We start from the raw sequence: 17,106 nt of genomic DNA, 5'->3' as shown, positions 1-17,106 counted from the left end.
GATAACACAAGAAAGTAACAAATACACTTATTACTATGGTTGTTAATCAACAACAATGGTAAAATGAGCACAACTGGAATGATATAAAAATCTGCATATTACCAACCGATAACAAGGACAAGTTTGACAAAAAACTGTGACGAGTTGATTTCAGAACACCTATACCCTTTTTGGTACATACGGAGGGAAATCACAACGAAATAATTTCCCATTCGGGCATTCGGTCAGCGGGTGATAAAAAGCAGTCATAAAATTTGTATTCAAGTAAGTAAGTCCCTTCGGCTGCTCCCTTGTTTGCACTCGGGGTTGCCAGAGCAAATCCAAGGTGATCTGCATGTTGAATTGGCACAAGATTTACGACGGATGCCTTTCCTGGCGCAACTCCACATTACATGGAGAAATGTGGCAGGGGGTGGGATTTGAATCAGGAACCTTCCACACTGAAACCAAGAGACCAACCACTTGGCCCCCACCCCTGCAGCCATGAGGTTTGTATTAAAGATAGAAATCGCACAATGAGAGATACTTCACAAAGAGAATCAAACACACTTTATTAAACCACAAATTCAGATACATCCATCACCAACAACAGCCAAACGTAATTTTTTAAACATTTTTTACAGTACAGTTCAGTTCACAGATAAACAGCGTGCAATACAGAAAAGGCAATGCAATTCAAAGATTATGCTGAGAAAAAAACAAAAAACAAAAATACAACAAACACACTGACTTATTCAATAAGATATACGTCAAATATTTGTCAGTGAACCTGGCTAATAATGTTTGGCACAAAGAGAACGTATCAAGATAAATACAGTGCTTGCTTAATTGTCCAGGCAGCCCAGCTTGATATACACAGACCTCGATGTACAATGGAAGTATCTATCCGTACAGAGTTGTATTAATAAAACAAAACTCTAGTCGTGTGGCACTTCTAATTTGTTAATCTAGGTCACAATTATGATAGTGTACCCCTTTACTTTTGTTTTCTATCCATATGCAGAGCCAAAATAACCTTTCTGTGGTTCCAAATTATTTGTTATTATCGATCTTTATAAAGGCACCTTGACAATCACACAAATTTGATCCCCGCACGGGTACGCAATATTGGGTGGCAATGAGTAAATGCATCGTAAACTGCATGAACTTTGAGCAGCTGCATGCCAGTGTGCACAGAAAATTTTTAAATGTTAAAAATTTCTGGCATGCATACATTTCGTGCCACTTGTGTGAGCCAGTCGTGAACATTGTGCAACCTATTTGAAAACACTGCATGTCATTCCGCGCAGGGCATCTGAACCTGAGATTAGATTATGAAGAGATGTTACAGCTATAATAAACAGATGCATTATCTAACTCATAAGAAGGAATAAAATGCAATTGTTTTACCAATCCAATCCAATATGTATTTATTATCAATAATTACCTTTGAGACCAGATTCAAAATGCGTTCCCCACCACATGACAAGCACGAGACAACCTGTAGCTGTTGATAATTTCGTTGTGATTCTGGGAGCACAGAGAATGGTTTCATCAGCCAAGTTCTGAGAGCAAATGTGTCATTGGCTATGAAATGATATGGCACAGGCTTTATTTTACATAGTGTGCCTTCAAGCGGGACACATTGGCACAACAAATTGCGTGGCAGTGCGGGGATCAAATTCGCGCAAGTGTCAAGGTGGCTTAATTTTGCTGCAGCCACTTAATAGTTGAAGTCAGAGGTGGGAGGGGGCTGACATGACTGGGTTTCAAACCCAGGCTGCTAGCTCAAAAGTTTAAACACTGCACCGCTTAGACCACAGTGTCTCACACTCTACAAATCAGTCAGAGTTTGCACGTTGGCCGGCGATCCGGGTTCACTTGCCAATCACAGCCAAGATCCCAACTGGCACTTGTTCAAAGTGCTTAGTTGGAGGAGTGCTGGGGAGGTGGAGAGACATGCCGTGGGCTCTTCGGGAATAAGTTGCTATTAAGTGCTTTTGTTGGATACCCATGTTAAAAAAAGAACTTCTCCCAAATCTTAACCCTAATTCCTTACCCTAAAACTAACCACCAACATGGCAACGCTACGTATGAATAGAATTTGATATTATTAATACAGCTACATACAGATAGCCCCTTTGATGTACAAAGTGTTTGGAAAGCTATCATGTACACATGGTTTTACAGACTTTACCCACTGGTGGCTTCAATTAGAATCAAAACATGTGCAACATGTAACTTGTAAGAGGTCTTGGTGAGGTGACTTTGTGTACCAAGTTTCACCTTGAGACATGAAGTCTTTGTCAAGATATCATGTACAAATCAAACATACAATCATACAGACACACACACACACACATAGGTATGGACTCAAACAGTCCTGCACTGCTTTTGCAACCCAGGTAAAATTTTTTTGCCAATCTCAGTGGAATTTGGCAGAAGAGTCAGTCTCATCAAAAGCCAATAAAAATTTGTTGTCAATTGGTATTTGAATGTGGGTCCTGCATAATTTTATTACTTCTTGTTGGTGATGTTTTTTAACATATCAAAATGTAGTATTTTGACATACAGTGAATTTGTCAGTCATATAGTACTGCACACCTGACAAACAACAAAAGAAATACTGGGTAGATGCAGACAAGAAGCTATCAGTTACCATAAAATACAGATTTAAACAAGGGTGCTGAATGCCTTAGCCTCCACCAACAAACATGGCCTCTGCTTCAAGTAGTGAGTTAAGGCTGAAAAACAAGGCTTTATCATTTCAACATAGCACTTAAAACAATCATTCAAGGTTGTTATAAGCACGTTCTGGGGACGAACCTTTCACATGCAGTAGACAATATATTAGAATGCGCTTCTCTTTTGCCAGATCCCAAGTATCATGTTTCAGGTTTTCAGAAAAATCAGATTAAAAAAAAAAAACACTGAGAAAACAGTCTGTCCAGCGAGGAACAGATGTCACCTATATAACAAGGCAGGACACAAGCTTTTTTCTATTTGACGTACCATCTACCTATCCCCAAGCTTCTGTTTCTGTAAACTGAGTGACGTGAAACTGGCCAGTAAATCAGTCACCTCATCCACCTGTAGAAAGCAAAAATAAACATTTGAGATATTGTTGGTGGGTTAAATAAATGACTGACATTTCATCAGGGCAGAAACATACCCATCACAGTTTCAGTACTCTTAAAACTTTCATTTCCCAAATGTCAATGAGGTAAGCATGGCTGCAAGCAGCTGAAATGTTCTGACTGAATATTTTTCTTTGAGTGGACAGCGAAGCCACACAGCATGAGCACCACAGGCGTGAGGTCCCCTAGGGCAGTCTGGGGGCATGCACCTCTGGGAAATTTGGAAAAAATGGTACATTTGGTGCATTCTGAGAGCCCTTCATGATTTTGGTGCGACATGTCCTTTAAAACATAGGAGAATGGAAACAATCCATGCCACTATCCAGCACCAAAATCTCAAAGAATGAAAGTACAGTGAGGAAAATAAGTATTTGAACACCCTGCGATTTTGCAAGTTCTCCCACTTAGAAATCATGGAGGGGTCTGAAATTTTCATCTTAGGTGCATGTCTACTGTGAGAGACATAATCTAAAAAAAATAAATAAAAAATCCGGAAATCACAATGTATGATTTTTTTAATAATTTATTTGGATATTACTGCTGCAAATAAGTATTTCAACACCTGTGAAAATCAATGTTAATATTTGGTACACTAGCCTCTGTTTGCAATTACAGAGGTCAAACGTTTCCCGTAGTTTTTCACCAGGTTTGAACACATTGCAGCAGGGATTTTGGTCCACTCCTCCATACAGATCTTCTCCAAATCTTTCAAAGATTTTCTTTTGAGTTCAGGTCTGGAGACTGGCGAGGCCACTCCAGGACCTTGAAATGCTTCTTACGGAGCCCCTCCTTAGTTGCCCTGGCTGTGTGTTTAGGGTCATTGTCATGCTGGAAGACCCAGCCATGACCCATCTTCAATGCTCTTACTGAGGGAAGGAGGTTGTTTGCCAAAATCTCACAATACATGACCCCATCCATCCTCCCTTCAATTTAGTGCAGTCGTCCTGTCCCCTTTGCAGAAGAGCACCCCCAGAGTATGATGTTTCCACCCCCATCCTTCACGGTTGGGATGGTTTTCTTGGGGTTGTTCTCATCCTCTAAACATGGTAAGTGGAGTTGACTCCAAAAAGCTCTATTCAGGTCTCATCTGACCACATGACCTTCTCCCATGCCTCCTCTGGATCATCCAGATGGTCACTGGTGAACTTAAAACAAGCCTGGACATGTGCTGGCTTGAACAGGGGGACCTTGCTGCCCTGCAGGATTTTAAACCATTCCAACATCATGTGTTACTAATGTAATCTTTGTGACTGTGGTCCCAGCTGTCTTCAGGTCATTGACCAGGTCCTCCTGTGTAGTTCTGAGGTTTCTCAGAATCATCCTTACCCCACAAAGTGAGATCTTGCATGGAATCCCAGACCGAGGGAGATTGATAGTCATCTTGTGTTTCTTCCACTTTCTAATAAATAATCATAATAGTTGTTGTCTTCTACCAAGCTGCTTGCCTGTTGTCCTGTAGTCCATCCCAGCCTTGTGCAGGTCTACAGTTTTGTCCCTGGTGTCCTTAGACAGCTCTTTGGTCTTGGCTATGGTGACAGGTTGGAGTGTGATTGATTGAGTGTGTGAATAGGTGTCTTTTATACAGGTAACAAGTTCAAACAGGTGCAATTAATACAGGTAAAGAGTGCAGAATAAGAGGGCTTCTTAAAGAAAAATTAACAGGTCTGTGAGAGCCAGAATTCTTGCTGGTTGGTAGGTGTTCAAATACTTATTTGCAGCAGTAACATACAAATAAATTATTAAAAAAAATCATACATTGTGATTTCCAGATTTTTTTAGATTATGTCTCTCACAGTGGACGTGCACCTAAGATGAAAATTTCAGACCCCTCCATGATTTTTAAGTGGGAGAACTTGCAAAACCGCAGGGTGTTCAAATACTTATTTTCCTCACTGTATGTCTCGGTACCTCAAGAATTTCTATTTCTGTTCTGCCGTTTTCTTCATAAAAGCTTTCCTGTTCACTGTCACAGGGGCTGCGTGCCCCATCCCTAGATGGACTGTCAACTGCAGCGTCCCGCACGAAGTGTGGTCACCGCAAAGGCGAAAATAAATAAATAAATCAGAGATCATCCTCTGATCAACGGGCTTTGTGCAAAATTTACGTTGTGTCATAGTTTATGTCGTCTGGATGTAAACAGGATAAAATAAAGAGCTGAAGTTGTTTATGTGAAATTTCCCCGCAAAAACATGTTTGCGCATGGCCAGATTCCCACCAAGTCTCGTGCTAAAGCATCTCAAGATGACACCACTCAACAGCGCGGCACTGTTATTCCATTGTCTGGGGAGAACCCTGCGGTTTTATATGATGAAATAAACAGGAATATGGAAACACATTTCGAGGGAAATCCATCCACAAAAGCAGATTTTACAGCCCTGGGTAAGCATTCAGTCTCACCTGTTCTTTGGTGCACGTGTGCTGCAGCTGTGTCGAAATGTGTTCCAGCCTCTCTTTAGCTTCACTTTGTCCCATTAAGTTTAGATACTCCCTCAGCATTTGAATAATCTGAAATGGAGGCACAACAAAAAGCTACAGCAAGACTACCTACATAAAACACAAATGTCTACTCAACTTCAAAAATGAAAAATTGTGGACACAACAAGATGTCTGTAGTACCTGTGTGACTTCTCCTCTCAGGGTTTCTATGCTGCGTGAATCTCCCTCCTGCAGGATGTTAAGCTTGGAGCGTGCTAAATGCAGAGGTGTCCTTCCTGCACGGTCAAGGGCATCTACACGAGCTCCTGGACAGAACCAAAAACACAACATTTACATTAAAGTTTAACACTTTTGATTAAAACATTTGTGTTGTTTTACACCCAACTGTATTGCTCAACATTACATAGGATGATGACCAAACCGGTTCAAGACCACCCGTGTCCATTCTCCATTAAATTGGCTTTGTGTCAGGAAGGGCATCCCGAATAAAAGTTGTACCAAATTAACATGCAGATACATATGTGAATTTCTCCTCTGTGAGATCAATAAAGTTTATCTTTATCTTGATGCCGAGGGAAAAATAGGAGAAGCTGAACCCCCCCATTTAAATAAGAAAGTCCAGTCATACTTAAATGTAAAAGGTACGTCAAACTGGACTTTTGATTATATTCCCCCTTTAAATTACGGTTCCCTGAATACAGTCAAAAGTAGCATTTTTTTTTTTTTTTTTTTACCCTTTCACCTGTTTATAATATGCAAATTTTAATCAGCAAGTAGCTACAAGAACAATACTGATGCTTTGTGCTCTGTTAATAAATACTATAAAAGGTCAAATATACTAACCATACTCTGCATTGGCAAATATAATTTCAATCATATTTAAAGATTTACAGTTTTGCATATCTCTCATGTGGCCAAGATTTAACTGAAAGAATAAAAAGCAAACTCCGCAATCCGCTTACCATTTACTTTTATATAATGTGTTTTATGGAGTGCAAGTCGAAAAGGAGTATAAGCTAATTATAATGCTATTATTATTATTATTATTATATAAAATTCTCTGAGTGGAAAAGGAAGCATTTTCCTGCTGTTTTCTCTCTTTCTAGCTAATATGTTAAAATTGACCCTGCAACAGCAAATGCTACATATACAAATAATTTGGCAAGTCTAAAGCAGTCTCACCTCCTCTCAGCAATGTGGTGATTACAGGTACATGGTTGGTGCAGGCCGCTGCAGACACACAATGTGAATAGTCAAGTTGCAGTGCAATGCTCAATAATAAAACTATTGTAAAGGCAATGATGCACGCAAACACACCCCACTGACATTTTCTTAATGTTACTGCTTAGTATCTTTGTAAATACGTATATGTCTCAACAGCTGCACAGCTGTGCCCCCATTAAACCACAGTACTACAGATTTAAATGTCATGACCTGTTTTCTTACCCAGGTGGAGGGGGGTATTCCCCAGACTGTCTCGCTGGTTCGGGTCAGCACCAAAGCTCAGCAGTAACTGCACTACAAAGGCAGAGCATTTGGGTGAGAGAACAGAAACAACAACAACAACAAAACACACGCTGTTGTTCAGATGCACACAAATACTTAATGATTCAGCAATACAACAAACAAATGAATTTATGATTATCGTAATTATAGTACATGTAGCAGGGTAAGCAAAAAATGAAAATGAAAACTAAACTCAGTGACATCATAGGTTAATCATTACTTTTCAAATTGTGGAAAAAACTCTTTAGCCAGACAGAATGACTGCAGTCTGATTTTTTTTTTTTTTGGCCTACCAATGCTCTCATTGCCATTGCAGGAGGAGAAGTGCAGAGCTGTCCTTCCCTTGTCATCTGCTGCACCGGGATCAATGTCATCCTGCAGGAGCTTTCGCACTGGAAGAGCACAACTTCTTTAATAATACCTTTATTTTCAGTATCACAACTTATAGTACAGGTTGTAAGCAAAAGTATTGTTCAGATTATGAAGAAAGCATGAAATTTGGCACACATGTAGCACAGGGTATATAAAAAATAATTAAGGTTAGACACCAGTGAAATTGATCTTCTGAAGGGGTGTGGCAACATTTTTTAAAGATAACTGTCAGAGTGGTAAAAATGACTTTTCTGAATAGTTCTGTCCTTGCACACTTTGTTTTTTTTATGACTGATGGTGAAATTCTTTAAAAAAAAACTCACAAAGCAATGTGTTGTAGTCTATTAGAAGTGCATTCTCAACAGCTTTACCCCCCACCCCACCTTTAACTTTCACATTGCAAAGATTGACTTTTTACTTGAATAAATGACAGCAATTGTAATTATCTAAGTTTTAATGGTCAGAACCAGTGAAGAATGGTCCAGATTAGGGATGCACCGATACCACTTTTTCCAGACTGAGTACAAATACGAGTACATACATTTGGGTACTCGTCGATACAGAGTACCTATACGAATACTTAATGATACCATTACAGTTTTATGATGACATTGAAAACATGTTTCATTCATCAGTTCTTTTCTTTTTAAGTGTAACTGCTACCAATATCATTACCTTTGTTTTTATTTACAAACATTTCACTTAAATCATGTAACATCACTTTTTGACTACAACAAATTGTCCTTTAACATTAGCTGTGTGTTTCTTAACAAACATGACACTGCCAGACATCTCACTGAAATGTAACCTGTGGACTTCAGCACTATAAATATACAACACCACACCAGGAACAGAACTGAAATTGTCCATCACTAACTTTATTTATGTCTGTGAGCACTAAGCTGTTTTTGAAAATATGACGTGCAGATTCTTTTTGATGAAATGAAGCTTGTCTGCTTTATCAGCTGTGAGCCTGTTTCTGTTTTCATCTACAATGTGTGACACTGAGTTAAACAGCCTTTCACTCTCCAAACTATTTTTTAACTTTTAATTAAATATGTATCGGTAACATGCCAGCAGGGGTGGTGGCCAAGTGGTTAATGCGCTTGGTTTTAGTTTGGAAGGTTCTGGGTTCAAATCCCACCCCTGCCACATTTCTCCATGTAATGTGGAGTTGCGTCAGGAAAGGCATCCGGCGTAAAACCTGTGCCAAATCAACATGCAGATCCACCTTGGATTTGCTGTGGCGACCCCGAGTGCAAACAAGGGAGCAGCCGAAGGGACTTACTTTTTTTATAACTTGAGTCCACCCCTGAAATTGTTAATTATACCCTAAAGATTGAGTGAGAGAATTTTCATGCTTTCTTCAAAATGCAAAAAATGGGCCATTTTGTGGCACCATAGAACCTGTACTATTAAGTCAGCATTACGCCTCACTGTTCTGTACCTGTGTCAATGTCATTGCTGTTGGCTGCTTCTCTTAGCCTTTTTGCAGCTGTGGAGACAAGACATTGAAAATTTAATTCATACATATATTGCTTTATGATTGCATACAAGGTATCAAAGCAACAAAATAAGTCAGTATTCATATTCACACTCTGTACTTCGCATAACTATTGTTAACTTGGAAAATACAGTTGTTGCAGCTCAGTCCTGCACAATCAGTCTTTGAATGCATTCTACAATAGTTAAGCAAGTCCTGTGTCTAAAGAGATTTCCAACATTCTGGATTCATTTCCTGGTGCGATGCCTCATCTGAAATGAAAATGAGTGGTGATATTATCCTCCATTATCCAGAATCATTCTTCTGGATCTGGCTGGCAAAAATACACATTTCCACAGAAAAAGTGTTGGAATCTGGTAGCAACTGACATTGCTTCTCACATGTGGAGTCAATGCTCTCCATAAATCCTGGTCTTGAATCTCCCTTTCACTCAACTTCTTTCCCTTTATGTTGTTCATTACTCTGTAATAACAGCTGCTTGGGCCTTCCCCTGCACTTCCAGTGTCATCAGTCAAACACCAACACTTTAATCATCTCACACACACCAAGTACAGATGTGTCTCCTATATTAGTTGCACCCTGACTCTGATTTCTTATTTTATCAAGCTTTGTGGCTCCATATATCCGCTGATCAACTTCTTCTGGTTCAAACTGCTGCGAGCGTGAATGACTTTGCCTCTCCTCCATTAGTGGGAGCTACCAATCTTTAAGGACAGACTTGTAGTTGAAACAATTATTGATACGTGAATATATGAGTTTTTGGCAAAGAAACAGTTTGCAAAAAAAAAAAAAAAAAAAAAAAAAAAGTCTTCAGCCAGAGGCATTCGTGTCTCTAGGTCCTCAGCTTTTGAGATTGAGAGACATTGGTGAAAAGCACGAGTCATGAGGTTGCTGGACAGGAGGTATTTCGCAATTCAGATATCTTTGCAACAGAAAGAAGGTCAAGCTGTTTGTGTTCAGGTCCTACCCGTCTTACTGTATGGTTATGTGACTTGGATGTTAACCAGTGACCTAAGGTGATAACTGGATGTCACTGATACCAGGGACTGGTTTCATAAGCAATCTAATCTTTCAGTCTACTAAACTTACTTAGTCGACTGCAGTTCGTCACCCAACATTATCTGTCTAATCACTGTTTCACGTCGATGGTTAAACTTGTAGACCAGCCGTCTTACTTTAGTCAACGGCTTTCACAGGCATAACGGCCTCACGTGTGCCGTTGCCAAGAGATGGCTCCGACGCGCAACAGTTTTGTTTACCTCCGGGTTGGTTGTTGTCATGAACTATGTAGCCTTTGTTTTGTTAACCAGCTTTATTAACATTTACAGACCCATACAAACAGCAGAATGACGCACTTAGCTCTTAGCCTAGAAGTTTCACTCTTCAATTTCTTCTTCTACACTTCTGTCAAGCCTTTTTGTGCACACAACATTGCTCATCGTAACAGCAACACCCATTGGCTCGTGTGAGAACTCTCACAAACACATCATGACAATCATCTGCTGCAACCATAGCCAAAAGCAGAGGAAGCTCTCCATTTGAAGGAACACGAGCGACGTAAAGGTGCTCTTGAGTGTTCCATCAAGTGGTGGTACTGAAGTTTTGTCAATTAAAATAAGATTAGCTTCCCCTGTACCAGGCTAAAAACTTTAGTCGGGTAATGTGAAACTTTAGCCGCCTAAGCGCTTTGTGCAAAAACTAATGTCAAAAATTAGTAACTAAATGAGTTCATTCGACTAAACAAAGTTAGACTGCCCAGGTCTCTTTGAAGGATTCTTGGGTACTGCTGGAATGACTATCAAATAAGCTTACTTTGGGAGAGTAAGATGAGAATTATCTTGGGTTGTGTGGAAGCGTCAGTGTTTCCATACTTTGGCCATGAGGTGTGTTCATCTACACATTCATTCATTCATCTTCTACTGCTCAATCCAATTAAGGGTCGTGGGGGGCTGGAGCCTATCCCAGCAGTCATAGAGCGCAAGGCGGGGTACGCTAGTCTGTCGCAGGGCTACTGTTATGGATAAGACGCGGATTGAGGAGCGGTCCAGTATCTGACTGAACCCAGCATGTGTCAGGGAAAACCCCGAGACAAAACACCCCGCTCGGACACTCGCCCACGCTCCTTAATCCGATCATCTAGACGGATAACCAAGGATATTAACTCATCTAAATCCTTCGGTTCGTCACGGACGGCTAGCTCGTCTCTCAGGGAGCCATTCAACCCGTCCACAAACACCCCCCTCAAAGCAGCAGCATTCCAACCAGACTTAGCGGAAAAGACTCGAAAATCCACAGAATAATCAGCTGCGCTTCGTCGCCCCTGTCGGAGGTTCAACAATCGTTGAACCACGATATTTGTTTTCATCGGATGATCAAAAACCAAACGAAGTTCACGGGAAAATTCGTCAAAGGATTCTAGCAGTGATGATTTATTGCTCCACAACGCCGTGACCCACGCCAGGGCATCACCTCGCAACAGATTAATAACATATGCGACTCGGCTACTCTCAGAGGAGAAAGACGCCGGTCGCTGAGCAAAAACCAAAGAACACTGCATCATAAACGGCACACAAGCCTCCACAGTTCCCGAATAGGGCTCCGGATGACATATAACCGGTTCAGGAGCCGAATCTCCGGACGGCGAATTTATCTGCACCGGGCTCGATGGAACCGGAGCTGCAACCACAGGAAGCGAAACAGCCTGAGCTACAAGCTCCGTAACACGGGCGTCTGTCTGTTTAATTTGAAACGAAAGGTGCTGCACTTGCTCCCAAATCATCTCCAGGTGCTTCTGGACTTTCTCCTGAAATGGAACTGTTTCTGCCGCTGGGTCCATATTGATTTGGCCGGAGAATTCTGTTATGGATAAGATGCGGATTGAGGAGCGGTCCAGTATCTGACTGAACCCAGCATGAAATAATCAGAAGCAGTTCCAAAAAGAAAACACATTTATTTTTCTCCCTTTGTGCTATACATGAAATACTAAATAATTAGAGTTCTGGTGAGGTGAAAAGGCGGCGCGCTCTCTCAGCGTCTCAACAGTCGGAGTCCGAACGTTCAGGACTCAGGCGTTCCGCCAACACCCCCCCCAGGTGACTTTCCCAGACTGTACTCTGCGAAGGAGGAACAGAGATGAGATTATTCAACACTTATTACTACGAAATATTGTTTAGAGGCAAACGTATCAGCTACACGTTTAGGTCTGGTTTCAAAACTTAGTTCAAAGAGGCTGCTGCTCACAGCTAGTGGAGGATCATTAATCCGCACGCCACTGCCGTGAGGAGCACGCCAAACAATTTCCACCAATAATTACTTATAGCTGCGTATAAACGCCAATTTACATTCACGGCTAAACTTTTCAAATATTCACCTCTGTCGTGTGCTGACAACGTTTGCCTCTCACCCTCGTCCTCCTTCACAGGCGCGATGTCAGACTCTGAAACGGCCCTCAGCGTCCCCACACAGTCGTCACAAGGTCGTATTCTCCGGCAATCTTATCCAACTCACGGCTGGTTTAAATGTAGTTCTTCATCACTACATTGTACCAGCTGGAAGTCCTCAGATCTGCACGTGAACATCACAGGTGTCGTGGATTGTCCTGATAGAGAGCCGCACGAGAATGCAACAGGTGCAGCCAATCATCGTAACAGAGGAGAGAGACTCTTCTGCAGCACATTTTCCTCAGAGAACAGCCCCAAATCACCTGGGAAGGAAAATAAACACAAAACAACCCAACCTTGTCCAGCCAAACCCCCCCCCCCCAACACACAACAGCTACAAACAAACAAGCACAGACACACCCACACACACACACCTACAGACAATTTAAAGACTCCAATCCACCTAACCCGCATGCCTTTGGATGTGGGAGGAAACCAGAGCACCCGGAGGAAACCCACGCACACACGGGGAGAACATGCAAACTCCACACAGAAAGGCCATATTGAACCCACGACCTTCTCACTGTGAGGCAACAGTGCTAACCGCTAAGCCACCGTGTTGCCTTCATCTACACATGATCCGACATATACAGTGCTGCTTGAAAGTTTGTGAACCGCTTGATCTTTTAGATATTTGAAATATTTTAGGACATCAAAAAACAAAACAAAAATTCAGGCTTTTTATATTTCTAAAAATGATGCCCTTTAAATTTGGTGAAAAGTAATCTCTCTGTATCATCAATTAAAAGAAATAAAAATCTAAAAGGAAAAATGATTGTGTGAATAAGTAAGTGCACCCTTTAGGATAACACATAAACCATAATTTTTACATCCAGGCTTCTTCAGACACGTCGGGTGATGGATGCATGAACATTTCCAAGACACTGATTATGTCTTGAACTTTATGTACATCAGTACTGAAGAAATACAAACAGTATGGTACTCTATGGTAAATCTGTGTAGAAGCGACAGTTCTCAAAAACTAAGGGACAGTGCCAGAATTCTTGCTGATTGTAGGTGATCAAGTGCTTATTTCATGCAATAAAATGCAAATTAATTATTTAAAAATCATACAATGTGATTTTCAGGATTTTCTTTTCTTTTCTTTTTTTTTAGATTCAGTCTCTCACAGTTGAAGTGAGATAAAATGATAAAATTACAGACCTCTCCATTCTTTGTAGATGGGGAAACTTGCAAAATCGACAGTGGATCAAATACTTATTTGCCTCACTGTATATATAATTTTTTTGTCCTTTAAAAACTCAAGTGACAAAAACCAGGCTATTGTAAAATATATTAAAATGTGCAGAAAACAGAACGCTTGTGAAACAGTTTTTACAGTACAATTTGCAAGTTGGAATTAATAAAATTCACAGTTTGTTGGTATCTAAAATCTGGTAGTAATATTATATTTTTATTTTTGTTACCCTATTTTTTTTTCCCATAATTACTGGTGTTTTGACGCTTACATTTTTATGTTAAAACAAAGTTAATGTTAACAAGCTGTCACTGAGACTGGAACTATGCTAAATGCCTGAAATATCAAATTGTGAGCGAAATTAGAGTCTGTCCGATATATCAGTTGGCCGATATGAGCCTTTCGTGCACATACCTGCCTAGCTATTATTTTTGTCAATATGAAAGCTTTTATTTTGCAAACCATTCAGAGAAACACTTTGGCTGTTGGAAATGGTGTCATTATGTAGTTTGTCCAGCACAGGTACGTCGACATCATTGTTTCCAATACTGTCAAGCATAGCAGGGATCCCCACTGCTCCTTGGTCACATTAGCTACCAGCGACGACAGCAAAGCGACCAACTGCCTTTCATTTTCAATCAGAGTAGGCGTTTTAGAGCGACAAGAAACAAGTGGTCACTATGCAGCCAGCTAGGTGAGGCCAGAACAGACAAGAAGTCTATTTTATGTAAATGCTGAGCAAACCAAGATGGCAATTGCAAATCTGAGTGAAGTTAGTGTGATGTACGTTGGTTAACTCTTGGCTATATTCATCTTTATTTATAATAAAGTTAATGTTTGAGCTATGAAATATCAAGCTCAATTACATTTCTTTGTCATAATGGTTTGATAAGGAAATGTTAGGAATCATTGAGATTTATTTATGCATCTATCAGCAGCTTTATCTCTATTGTAAATTCTGGACTCCATATCAGTATCGTTCTGCCAAAAACTCCTATTAGACAGGCTGTAAGTAAGACAACATCAGTTTTATTTGCACAATTGTCACCAAACCTGGCATTTGCATTACTCATAGTGACTCCAAGAAGCTTACTAATTTGGCAGTGGCGGCGCCAGGGGGGGCTTAAGCCCACCCAATAATGAGCCAAGCCCCCCCAATAATTCTGCCAATAATGTGAATAGCGACTGACATATTTGTGGAGCTCAACTGCAGTTTTGTGCTGAGAATGTCTCAATATTGCGTAACTGAGCAAAGTGATGAATGTGTGTTTGGTGAGCCACCAATGCTGAATCACCCTTCACAAACAGAATTTCAGTTTTGCAAATAAACATTTGTAAAAACCCACACACGTTACAAATCAGAAATTTGTGTTTGTGGATCACAAAGCACGTGTACAAATCAAAGGATATTTGTAAATCACCCTCTGTGCATTTGCAAGTATTAATGAGACAAATTTAACTCCATACTCCAAAAAATTTAGATTTCCTAAATATTTATTACAGCCACGCTTAAAACTTCACTTATCTTTATTTATACCTATGTGCAAGATTACTGAACTTGCAATCATTCTAAGTGATATGTGTGCATTGATACCACATTTTAGAGGAGCACAGGTGACTAAAACCTATACCTTGGTATTTATAAAGCAATTTACTATATATTGTTCATTTCGATGACATTTTGTGGAGCCCCTCCAACTTTTACCACAGCCACCCCCCAAAAAAACAAAAAATTCCTGGCGCCACCACTGTAATTTTGGGATGGAATGGAGTGGAATTTGTACAAATCTTCTAAGCGCAATAACTTATTTCCCAACTGCCTGATTGCCACTAAACTTGATTTGCGAGTCAGACATGGTGACCTCAAGAAATCCATTGATTTGGGGGTTAAAATGACTTAACTGCACTTTGTAAAATGTTCTTTTTTTAAAAACTCTTACCATAAATATCTTTACCAATAGGACCCAGACTCCTGGCGGCTCTGTTGTACCTCCTGTTTCTGCTTCCAGTCATCTTCCCCAGCTTGCTTGTCACCTCACCTGTACACAGCTCGGCTCGGTTTGGCTGCCACAACAAGTGCAGGTACCGAAGTTCTTTGTCATCTCTCGGTTCGACTCGACCCAACACCATTTTTCCCTCCCCAGCCACGCTTAACCCGAACCCGAGCGCAGCAGCGCCGTCGTCCATCCGGTCCACGCAATCCCGCTGCTGTCGGTCCTCCGGCCCCCGGGTTCCATCGTCCTCCCCGGGTTCCACCACGTACTCCCCCTCGGAGCTGGACCGGTCGTTATCGGGGGCCGTCGCGACCGCAGGACTCCAGCCGTCCATCCTTTACAGTGACATTCGGAGACCATAAAACGTGCGCTCCTCACTTTTCCAGCCAAACCCAAAAGGAAATGAAATCGATATTAACTTTAAAATTAGCACCTGGCCCGTAAGCGACCTCTGCAGCCATTAATCAGACAGCGCCCACTAAAATATATCCATCTTGACTACTTAAACGAAAAAAATATAGACATGAGTATCAGAAGTTGTTACTAGTTTCCACAGCACCAAAATGTCCCCTAGTTTACGTTTTCCATTTTTATCGGCAACACTGTAAGTCACACCCACTGTACTACGACGACCAATGACTGTTCACGTTGTTCAGTACACTCGACCAATAGCATCAAAGTGTTCAGACAGCCAATCACCAGCTCCCCTGAGAGGCAAGCGAATGCGCATGCTTGAAATTAGATTTTACTATTATTTATTTAAAAATATGAACAAATATACGCCTTTATTGCCTTTTTTATTTCGTATTTAAATATATGAACCAATAAGCATTGTGTAAAATAATACATTTCATTTTAAATCACTCACTCTCCACCCATAAACATTCACATCTAGACACGTTAAAGTGTATCAATATAGAAATATCTTGAATGATATTCTCAAGGTTGGGCACACAGAGCCGTATATAAGAACCAGAGAGTGCAGTCACAATGCTGCCTATGCAACACGCTGTCATGGAGAGCAAGTCGCCATTTTCAAACCAGGCAAAATATTGATAAATGCCCGGATGTGAAATGTTTGTGTGCATTTTCAATGTGGACGTAAATACTAGGGTGAACACACATGGAAAAAAGCTTGCAAAATACGTGTTAAAATATGGTTCTTACCTGGATATTGAGCCAGTAAAATTTAATTCTTACGTATATACGGCTCTGTGGTCGGTATTGCTCTGGTGGCCGTTTTTTGGTCGGTGAAAACATCGCAGAACTCAGCAAAAATATTTTGGTCACTTTTCAAAGCAGTCAGACTCATCAATAAAGTCAATGTAGTGGATAATGGTTCATTTCAGGTCAGCTTGGTGTATAAATCTCATCATTCCAGGCAATGACAGCTATCAGCTGGCTGATAGAAGCAAGCTAGAGACAATAAAAAAAAAACATCTGATTTCAATAGACAAGGATACAGCCTGAGCATGTTTTCACCAAGTGACCAGTTGCTGAAGTTAGAGGTGGGCGGATCGATCCTAATATCAATACCAAC

General features: G+C 40.7%; 1 protein-coding gene across 1 annotated transcript; it reads right to left on the bottom strand.

Annotated features, from left to right (window-relative positions):
* Nucleotides 1-534: 534 nt before the first annotated feature.
* ankrd54 (ankyrin repeat domain 54) lies at nt 535-16,186 on the bottom strand. The gene is made up of 8 exons (XM_034189837.1): nt 15,513-16,186; nt 8,878-8,925; nt 7,352-7,450; nt 6,999-7,070; nt 6,735-6,782; nt 5,733-5,857; nt 5,514-5,621; nt 535-3,069 (listed from the first exon to the last, which is right to left on the bottom strand). Exons 1-8 carry the CDS (start codon nt 15,898-15,900, stop codon nt 2,995-2,997), a joined length of 963 nt encoding a protein of 320 aa, XP_034045728.1. The 5' UTR covers nt 15,901-16,186; the 3' UTR covers nt 535-2,994.
* Nucleotides 16,187-17,106: the final 920 nt, after the last annotated feature.

Source organism: Thalassophryne amazonica, chromosome 16 (genome assembly GCF_902500255.1).
Source record: "Thalassophryne amazonica chromosome 16, fThaAma1.1, whole genome shotgun sequence".
In the NCBI taxonomy this organism is placed as follows: Eukaryota; Metazoa; Chordata; class Actinopteri; order Batrachoidiformes; family Batrachoididae; genus Thalassophryne; species Thalassophryne amazonica.
The sequence above is the reverse complement of the archived record's forward strand: the minus strand, read 5'-3'. Positions and strand labels throughout refer to the sequence as shown.